General features: G+C 37.4%; 1 protein-coding gene across 1 annotated transcript in view; it reads right to left on the bottom strand.

Annotated features, from left to right (window-relative positions):
- PIBF1 (progesterone immunomodulatory binding factor 1) overlaps nt 1–10,629 on the bottom strand; it is a 209,059-nt gene that overhangs the window by 37,585 nt on the left and 160,845 nt on the right. The window contains exon 15 of the mRNA XM_006096365.3: nt 2,236–2,366. Within this exon, the coding sequence (XP_006096427.1) occupies nt 2,236–2,366 (131 nt within the window). The remainder of the gene's footprint in view (nt 1–2,235; nt 2,367–10,629) is intronic.

Below are 10,629 nucleotides of genomic sequence, written 5' to 3'. Positions count from 1 at the left end.
CCACATGAGGCTCTTTGGCCCCTTGAGTGTGGCTCTTCCACAAAATACCCCCGTGCGGGCGCGCACGTACAGTGCGACTGAAACTTCGTGGCCCATGTGCAGAAGTCGGTATTTTGTGAAAGAGCCGGTATTTTGTGGAAGAGCCACACTCAAGGGGCCAAAGAGCCGCATGTGGCTCGCGAGCCTCGGTTTGCTGAGCTGCAGTTTGCCAACCACTGGGCGAGTTCAGTTGACTTGTTCCAATTTAAAACTAATACTGGAGTTGAGCTCATGTAATTTACTTCTCCTTTAAAATCTGTTTTCTTTTAACTTCATTATGAAATATTTTGAAATAAGAGAGAAAATATAACCCAACATATCCATCGCGCTTATCACAATTACCAATTTACTTAAGCCCTACTTTTAACCATTTTTCTACATTATTTTTTGGCTTTTCTTCTTTAATTATACTAGTCAATGAAAAATTATTCCTTATTCAGAATAGAACATAAGGAGGCAGTATAACATAATGATTAAGACTATAGAATTAGAAAGCAGACAGATCTGGATTCAAATTTTGGCCCTACAAAAAAGTTGTTATGTTCTTGGAAGAAAAGTTGCTTCATTTCCCTAGGGCTGAATTTGCTCATCTTTATAATTTTCTCCTACAGCCATCTATTATTTTTCCCTATAGTCAACATTTTCAGCTATTTTAATTCTTAAATTTTTATCTAAGATAAAAATTCAAATAAAATGATTTGAATGTAATTGTGAAAGAGGCAATATTTTTTCCACAGGCCTTTTATATATCCTCCTCCAAGATTACAAAGGTAAAATGACTCAATACAAAATTTCAACTATAACAGAAACATAATATAGGAAGAAAAAATTTTATTAGGGGTTCTTTTCTCAATTCCCCTAAGATAACCAGGTACTCTGTAAATGATAAAACAGAATCTATTGCCCCAAGTAGCTATTTATAGAATAATTGTTTAATTAATTTGATTTATTAATGCTGGCTTATATATATTCTAAATATAATTTTAACTAAGTTTATCTAGAAAGAAATTATTTATGTTGATGTTTAAAGCATAAATGTGATTTTAAATTATTTCATTAAATCATCAAAAATTATATCAGGAGTAAAGTTCTGGACCTATTATTTTGGTTGGGGTAGAAACAAGAGAAGATAATTATGTGATTCAACAACAACAACAAAACACCCTTTGGAGTTGATAACCCAGAGTTTTATATTTTTGGTTATATAAAACCAAACCGAAGGACTTGTATGCATCCATATAACCATAACTAATGGACATAAGACACTGGGGGGTAAGGGAGGGCAGGGGCTTGTCAAGGGTGGGGGGGGGGGGAAAGGACACTTATGTAATACCCTTTGTAATACTTTTAGCGAAAAATAAAAAAAAAACAAAAACAAAAAAATAAAACCAAACTTAGGAAACCTGGATTTAAAAACTATTTTCTCCTTACTGTTTTCCAATTCCTTAATTTAACAATTTCCATCTTATTCTCTGCTTAATATTTATTAATAGGTAGTAATTTGTATATTAGAATAATTTATTCTAATAAGCTTAAAATCTAACAAGTCAATTAGCCAACCATTCACAAATTAAAACCTTTTTCTTTATGAATAGCATCATTCTTTTATTGCAATTTAAAAAGACTAAAATGATCATATAGATGAACATCTAAAGAATTTGGGTAATTATTAAATGGAGCAAGTCTTTTGGATAAGGTATTATATAAGAAAACAACTTCAATATAAGGAAGTGAAATAATTTTATGTACATTTAGGTAATTCATGGGATACTTAAAGATTCAGAGGAAAAAGGCCTAAAAATTCCTTGGCAAAGTCAATAGGAATCTAAGTAAATGTATACATTTTATGTTTAAAAAGTAATTTTGACTCCATAAATGGCATCTGGTTGTGTTCCCCTTCTCTCTTTGGTCAATCCAATAGAGACAGTATCTAGGGATCGAGGACCGGATAGTTGTCATGCTAGTAAAGTGCTTTGTTAAATGTGTAGCATTGTTATGTCAGGCTAAAACTTCTGACCATAAAGTGGAATATGAACACCTAATGTGATGTGACCTAGTTTTTCTAATAGAAATTCAATACTCATTACATTTTAAAACCACTATCATTAGCTAATTTTTTCTCCATAATATACAAAGCAAATTCCTCTATAGCAGTATTATGTTATTACTCAAATAAAAGATTTGTAGATGATTTACCTGACATCTTTCTCAAGCCGTGTAATACACTCCTTTAGTGAATCAATCTTAGAATCTCTCTGACGCACCGATTCAATTAGATATCTGTAAGGTTGTTGAGCTTGATTTAACAGAGAGTTGGCCCTGTCAAGCTAAAGAAAAACAGATTTCATTAAAACCTAGAAAATTTTACAAGAAACTAAAAGTATTCAAAATGCTCTAGCACAGATACAGTATACCTACTCTCCCTTACAATAATTACTCTGAAAAGCTTTCCCTGTGTAAATTGGAAAGTTTAAAAAATTAATCAATATAGCTATTCTCAACAACAATAATGATTATGTAAAAGGAAAGAAAAAATTAAATAAAATATTATTTCCAATTGTGGGGAAGGGTTAACTATATTTTCTTACCATTTGTCAGTCTGAGAAGCTATGTGATGCAAAATTTCTCTTCTTTTAATGAATATCCACTGGCTACAAAGGAAAATCTTTTATTTGAGCTTTATTTTTATTCAAAATAATATAATCAAAAAATTTAGTAATTTTTCCAAGCCTTCATATTTCCTTCCATCTCTATTTGTAAAATAGATAACTTATGTACCTAAATCACTATGTATAATTAACATTTTAAAAAACTATGATTAAAACATTAACAAAATTTACCATTTTAACCATTTCATTAAGCATATTCACACTGTTGTGTAACCATCGTTAGTATCTATTTCCAGAACATTTTCATCAGCTCCAAAAGAAACTCTGTTCCCATGAAGCCAAAACATTCCCTCCCCCGCAGTTCCCGGAAACCTCTATTCTACTTTGTGTCTTTGTGAACTTGCCTACTCTAGGTACCTCTTATAAGTAAAATCACATAATATTTGATATTTTATATCTCCTTATTTCACTTAATGTAATGTTTTCAAGGTTCATCTATGTTGTACCATGTATCAGAACTGTATTCCCTTTTATCGTTAAACTAGAGACCCGACGCATGAAATTTGTGCACAGGTACGGTCCCTAGGCGTGGCGTGTGATCAGGGCCATCTTCCTGGGCTGCCGGCAGCCAGCCCCCTGCCACCACCCACTCCTGGTTCCCCGTTCGCCATCGGGCAATCAGAGGCTGCCAGCCGGGGGGAGGGACTGAGAGGTTGGCCGTTCCTGCCCGCTCACTGGCTGTGCCCCCCGCCGCCAGTTGCCCTCTGTGTGTGGGGCGACTGGTGGGGTGGGGGCCTTGGCCTGGTGCTGCCCACATCCACCACCACCCACCCCAGGTTCCCCGTTCCTCATCTGGGCCTGCAGGCTGGGGGCAGCTCCTGCGTTGAGCGTCTGCCCCCTGGAGGTCAGTGTGCATCATAGTGACCAGTCGTTCCACCATTCGGTCAATTTGAATATTACCCTTCTATTAGCCTATCTAATAAAGAGGGAATATGCAAACTGACTGTCACACTGTCACAAAGATGGCGGCGCCCAGTCCCCTCAGCCCTGCCAGAGTCCCCCAGTCCTTTCAGCCCGGCCAGGGGGTAGGGGTGGCAGGTGCATGGTGCAGCCAGACCTGCTTTCAGCCCCCCCAGGGCCGGCCCGAGGTGCAGGCAAGCCTTGGATGGCGGCTGCCCAGCCACCCAGTGCCACCCGAGGCTCGGGTAACCAGGGCCGGCTGAGGCTTGCACTGCCGGCAGTGGCAGCAGCAGAGGTATGATGGAGGCGTCGCCTTCTCCTGATCGCTGGGTTGCCTCCCGCCCCTGAGGGCTCCTGGACTGTGAGAGGGGGCAGGCTGGGCTGAGGGACCCCCCTGCATGCATGAATTTTCATGTACCGGGCTTCTAGTATAGGATAATATTCCACTGCATGTTTATAGCACATTTTCTTTATTCATTTATCTATTGATGGATATTTCAGTTGTTTCCACTTTTTGGATATTGTGACTAATGCTGCTATGAACAGTGGTATATAAGTATCTGTTTGAGTACCTATCTTCAATTCCTTTGGATCTAGGTAGGAGTGAAGTGGAATTGCTGGGTCATATGGTAATTCTATATTTAACTTTTTCAGGAACTGCCAATTGTTTTCCACAGTGGGTGCATCCTACCAACAATGTGCTTGGTTCCGATTTCTTGACTTCCTTGCCGAAATTGCTATTTCATGTGCTAATTGGCTATTTGTATGTCCTCTTTGGAGAAATGTCTTTTGCTCATTTTTTGAGGTTTTTTTTTTTTTTTTGAGTTGTAGGTTTTCTTTATATATTCTGGATATTGAGTCCTTATTAGATATATTATTTGCAAATATTTCTCTGTTTCTGCGATGTCTTTTTCACTGTTTTTCTTTTGGTGCTTGTACTTTTGGTGTTATTTAAAAGAAACAATTGCCAAATCCAAGGTCATGAAGATTTTCTCCTATGTTTTCTTGTATGGGTTTTATATCCTAGGTCTTCAGTCCATTTTGACTTAATTTTTATATACAGTATGCAATATGGTTCCAATTTCATTCTTTTACATGTAGATATGCAGTTTTACCAGCATCATTTGTTGACAAGACTATCTTTTCTCCATTGAATGGTCTTGGCAACCTTGTGGAGAAACTACTAACCATGTGTAAGGGTTTATTTCTGGGCTCTCTATGCTATTCCATCAGTCTATGTCAGTGATGGCGAACCTATGACACGCGTGTCAGAGGTGACACGCGAACTCATTTTTTTGGTTGATTTTTCTTTGTTAAATGGCATTGAAATATATAAAATAAATATCAAAAACATAAATCTTTGTTTTACTATGGCTGCAAATATCAAAAAATTTCTATATGTGACACGGCACCAGAGTTAAGTTAGGGTTTTTCAAAATGCTGACACGCCGAGCTCAAAAGGTTCGCCATCACTGGTCTATGTCTATCTTATGACAGTACAACATTGTTTTAATCACTGTAGCTTTGTAGTAAGTTTTATAATCAGACTAGAAGCCTGGTGCACAATATTCATACATGGGGTGGAGGATGGGGTGGGGGGAGGGTCCCTCAGCCCAGTCTGCACCCTTTCCCAATCTGGGACTCCCTGGGGGATGTCCGACTGCTGATTTAGGCAGTTGGATATCCCTCTCATAATCCAGGACTGCTGGCTCCTAACGGCATACCTGCTTGCCTGCCTGATTGCCCCTAACCACTCTGCCTGCCTGCCTAATGCCCCTATCTGCTTGCCTGCCTGCCTGATCACTCCTAATCCCTCTGTCTACCTGATCGCCCCTAACCACTCTGCTTGCCTGATGCCCCTAACTGCTTGCTTGCCTGCCTGATCACCCCTAACCACTTGGATGCCTGCCCAATTGCCCCTAACCACTTGGATGCCTGCCCAATTGCCCCTAACCACTTGCCTGCCTGCCTGATCACCCTTAACTGCTTGCCTGCCTGATCACCCCTAACTGCTCGCCTGCCTGCCTGATCACCCCTAATCGCTTGCCTGCCTTCCTGATCACCTCTAGCCACTTGCCTGCCTGCCTGCCTGATCACCTCTAGCCACTCGCCTGCCTGCCTGATCATCCCTAACTGCTCGCCTGCCTGCCTGATCATCCCTAACCGCCTCTGCCTTGGCCCCCGCCACAGCGGCTTCGTCCGGAATGACATCCAGAAAGTTGTTCAGCTGTCTGGTCTAATTAGCATATTATGCTTTTATTATTATAGATAGTTTGAGTTGTCCAACTTTGTTTGTCCTTTTTAAGACTGTTTCGGTCATTCAGGGTCCCTTGAAATTCCATATAAATTTTAGAATGGATTTTCTATATCTGTAAAAATTGCCATTGGGATTTTGAGCTGAATCTGTAAATCACTTTGGGTAGTATTATCATCTTAACAATATTGTCTTCCATGAACATAGGATGTCTGTCCATTTATCAGGTCTTCTTCATTGTATTAATGTTTTGTAGTTTTCCATATACAAATCTTTCTCCTGTTTGATTAAATATACTTTATTTTTATTTTTTTTTGAGGCTATTGCAGAGGGAATTGTTTTCTTAATTTCCTTGTTGGGTTATTAATTTTTATCTATCTATCTATCTATCTACCTACCTATCATCTACCTATCTTTTAAAAAATCTTTATTGTTGAAAGTATTACATATATCCCTCCTTTTCCCCCACTGACCTCTTCTAATGGCTGCAAAAAGGTCTAGTAAACTAATGTGCCATAATTTAGTTACACTACTTATAGTAATAAATATTTAGGATGTTATCAAATTTTGACTAGTACAAAAAATGTTACAACAAACTTTTTTATGTTATAGATTTTTTTTAATTAATATTTTCTTTGTTCAATTTTTTCTCAGAATGTACTAGGTTAAGGGGTATGACTATTTAATGATCTTGACATATAGACCAAAGTTCTTTTCTAAAGGATCTTATCAAATTATCCCCAAATTACCCTTAGTTTTCTCCCTAATTCGTATTGATCTTTTCCCCCTAAGCAAATGTAAACATAGGGCTAAACATAGCACTGTCAGTATTAGCAGGACCCTATTTTGGTACCCAATGAGTCTCAAAAGCCATATTTGAATGTTGGGTATGCAAAAACTAAACAATCACAACAATACTGGTGGGTATGGGGAAGGGAGTATTGTATTATACAGAAAAAAAGTTTCCAAACTACTATGACCATAAAATGTTATTTGACAATAAAACTCTAGCATTTCATATGTTTAAACATTTTTTCTTCTTTACTTCATAACCCTTAAGAAGTTCAATTGAGGCAAGAGACTTGCTGCTTTTCTGGAACAAGAAATGATTTATATATTCTTCTCAAATGAAGTACATTTATAAGATCAACATTTACAAAAATTAATATCTAAACATATTTATTTTAGCATTGCAATTTTTGGTTTTCTGCCCACCAAAAAAAAAAAAAAAAGAGTGACTAGCAGCCTAGGACCTAAAAATGTAGAGAATAGCAGGGTGGGTAGAGTGGAAGGTACAGTACAAAGCAGAGAGAATGGGGGGGGGGGGAGGGGCAGAAATAATTATTTTAAAAATGATCAATCATGAGGTCCAGGCGGGTAAGCAGAAAAGTGAAGCCACGAGGGACAGACCAACTGCTAAGAGGAAATGTGCTTGCAGTTTGGGAACTATTTTGTAAAAGTTATTTAAATTATTCATCTGCATTATATTAGCATATTTTCTTTTGGTTACATTAAGTATAGGCCAGGAAAAGATACCTCAAAGAAAAGGAAATGAATAGTGAAAGAAGACTTCTTTTTTGGACACAATTCATTATACTGAAAGCAGAGCCATAAAGAAAAAAATACCATGAACATTTTCTATAGTTTGGGTTTTAGTGTCTTTTTACTTGCTTTGGTAATCATTCTTTAAAATCTATTACAATGTCACTGGAATTTTATTACTCTACTAAGTTACTTTATGAACATTCAAATATGCAGCTGGAAAAAAATAAAACTAGGTTCCACTTACCTGTATGACCAGTTTCACTAGTCAATTAAATCAAACAATTGCCCTGACGTTGTTTTCACAGAACTGACCCTAACTGAATAAACTGAACTGACAAGTTGCTTTGTATTTCAAAGTGCAGAATAGACAGTGTGTGTGTGTGTGTGTGTGTGTGTGTGTGTGTGTGTGTGTATGTGTAGGGGGCAGAGGGAGGCAGGGGAGGAGAAGACGGCATTTACAGACTGTAGTAAGCTGTGGTCTAGAATGAGCTATGTTTAAAGTTTATCAAGTCTAATTTCAATTGCATAAAAATAAAAAAGCAGTCGTTAGCCTTAATTATTTTAGTTCAATTTTTTTTCATTATAGCAATTACATATATTAGCTGTATTTTAAAAAGGTATCTTTAATACACAACCTACAATCACCTCCCTCTCTGGATAATAGAAACTACTGTAGTGCTGTCCGTTTTAAGGATATGTTTCTTTATAAACTTGTGTGTAGGCTTCTAAATCCCCCAAATTTATATTAATTCCTCAGGAAATTAAAAATATGTTCATGTTTCTTAATAAAAAGTGATAATTTCTATTTTTGAAATAAATATAATTGAATAATTTAATGCCTCCAAATATGGTTTTAAAGTCTTTCTGTAACTATAATAATTAGTATTAAAAAAGTTTTGTAATCACTCACTTTGCTTATTGTTAGTAATCTTTCCTTATAGGAAAGTTTTAGTAATTAGTGACTCAGAAATCATATACGTAATAAATGACTCATGACACATTTTATAGAATTGTTATTCCTCCTTTGTTTCAATAAACTGTACCTATGAGTCAGAGAAAAGCAATGCCTGATTATAACAAAACTAGAGGTCCGATGCATGAAACTGGTGAAAGGGGCTCAGCCCTCGCGGCCCCAGCTGCCTTGTGGCCCCGCAGCCCCGCCCATTGGTTGTTCCTGAAGGTTGTTCCACTATCTGGTCTAATTAGCATATTAGCTCTTTATTATATAGGATTATGAATTTTGATTCAAGTACTAATTTAACTTATTATATACTTTCTCTTAAAATCTAAAAAACATAATGGTGACTATATTTTGTTGTGACTTTTTTTCTGTTGGAATTTATTTTGAAAGAAACTCCTAGAAATAGAACTCTTTCTTGCCAGGGACAAAATACATTTTCTAGAATGGAATTTAACACTGAGTTGCTTTCTGTGTATAAATATATACATGTGACATTTTCTAGTAGTGGTGGTAGTTTGTGCTGCAAAATCCACATATCCTTGCCTAATCTTTGTGATTGTGCCATGAAATGTCAAACACCTACTGAGATCCAATATGGGGCAACACTTTGGTGCTACTCTGTTCTCAATCTAAAGCACTAGTTCTCAGACCTAGCTAATCATGAGAACCACTACGGAAAACGTTAAAAAACAACAACAGTGATTTTTGGGACGCCATCCCAGTCCTACTGAAACAACATTTCTCAGCTTTCTTAGGTTCTGATGACCAATCAAACTTGGAAAACACAGCTTTTGTGATCTTGGACTTGCTGCAGGCCACTCCAACCATTTTATTAAGTTTGACAATACTGCACATAGACCATCTTATATTCTGAGTTGACCATCCTTACATTGAAACTGTGTGTCCCGTATGGTTAATAATATCTTTATCTTTAACAGGGATAATATTTAACTGATACAATTTAACCAATCAGGAAGCCAATCTTTGCACTGGAGCAAGACCCTGAGAAACTGTGGTGTCAGGTGTTACTTCTTTGTTGCTGGATGGTGGGGAGGTCCAGGGATTTTCAGAAGAGGGACCAGGACAGACAGGACTGTGGTGGGATGATGACACTTAGGGGCTTAGAGCAGCAGCTTTTTACCACTATTTTTGGAAATTTTTTATTATTTTAATTACCAGAAGCAAGTGCATACTACGTTATTATGAGCCCTGCTCTGGGCCTCAGATTCCCACAGTATGGTCCAGATAATGAGAAATTCATGAAACTAGTATGCTAAGATAATTAAAAGGAATCAGCATGGCAGTGTTGGGTAGATAGATCTGTATAACACAATTTTTTTTTTTAAAATGTGGCCCTAGATCACTTTCATTAGAGCTTGATAAAAATGCAGATTCCTGGGCTTTCTTTTAGATCTACTTAATTGCAATCTCTGTGAGATGGATCTAGTAACCTACATCTTATAGTAACTTACAAGAATCTTAGGTAATTATCATACTAACATTTGAGAATTACTACTGAGGTGTAAGGAATAGACATGAGAGAGATACCTACATTTGAGTGTTAAAGAGACATCTGAGAAAGAATGGGGGTCATAAAGCAAAGAGAAGAAAGCATTTCTAGAATATCTATAATGCCATGCGATGGATAGATTAATGGACTATGAAGAGAATACTGGCAATTAGGAAGTCATCAGTGACCACTGAGAAGGGAACAGTGGACAAATGATGGGGAAGAGAGCAGAAGGAATTAAGTAAAAAGAGAGGGGTTAACTTCTGAAAAGTTACTTATGTCAATACACACACAGACTTTTACAATTGAATTTACTAGGGTGACACTGGTTATAAAATTATACAGGTTTCAAGTGTACAACTCCATAACACATCATTTGTATAATGCACCATGTGTTTACCAGCTAAAGTCGAGCCTCCTTCCATCACCATTTATCCCGCCTATACCCTGTTCCCCCCTTTCCCTCTGGCAATCACCATACTGTTGCTTGTGTCTGTGAGTTTTCTGTTTTTTTTTCTTAATCCTTTCACCTTTTCAACCAGCCCCCCTAATTCCCTCTCCCCGCTGACAGCTGTCAGTCTCTTCATGGAATCCATGAGCCTGTTTCTGTTTTGTTAGTTTATTTTGTTCGTTAGATTCCACATATATGTGAGATCATATGGTATTTGTCTTTCTCTGACTGGCTTAGTTCACTTAGCATAAGTCCAGGTCCATCCATGCTGTCACAAAAGGTATGATTTCCTTCTTCTCT

The sequence above is a fragment of the Myotis lucifugus genome, unplaced genomic scaffold (assembly GCF_000147115.1).
Source record: "Myotis lucifugus unplaced genomic scaffold, Myoluc2.0 scaffold_177, whole genome shotgun sequence".
In the NCBI taxonomy this organism is placed as follows: Eukaryota; Metazoa; Chordata; class Mammalia; order Chiroptera; family Vespertilionidae; genus Myotis; species Myotis lucifugus.
Note: the sequence above shows the minus strand (reverse complement) of the source record. Positions and strands in the feature narration are given on the sequence as shown.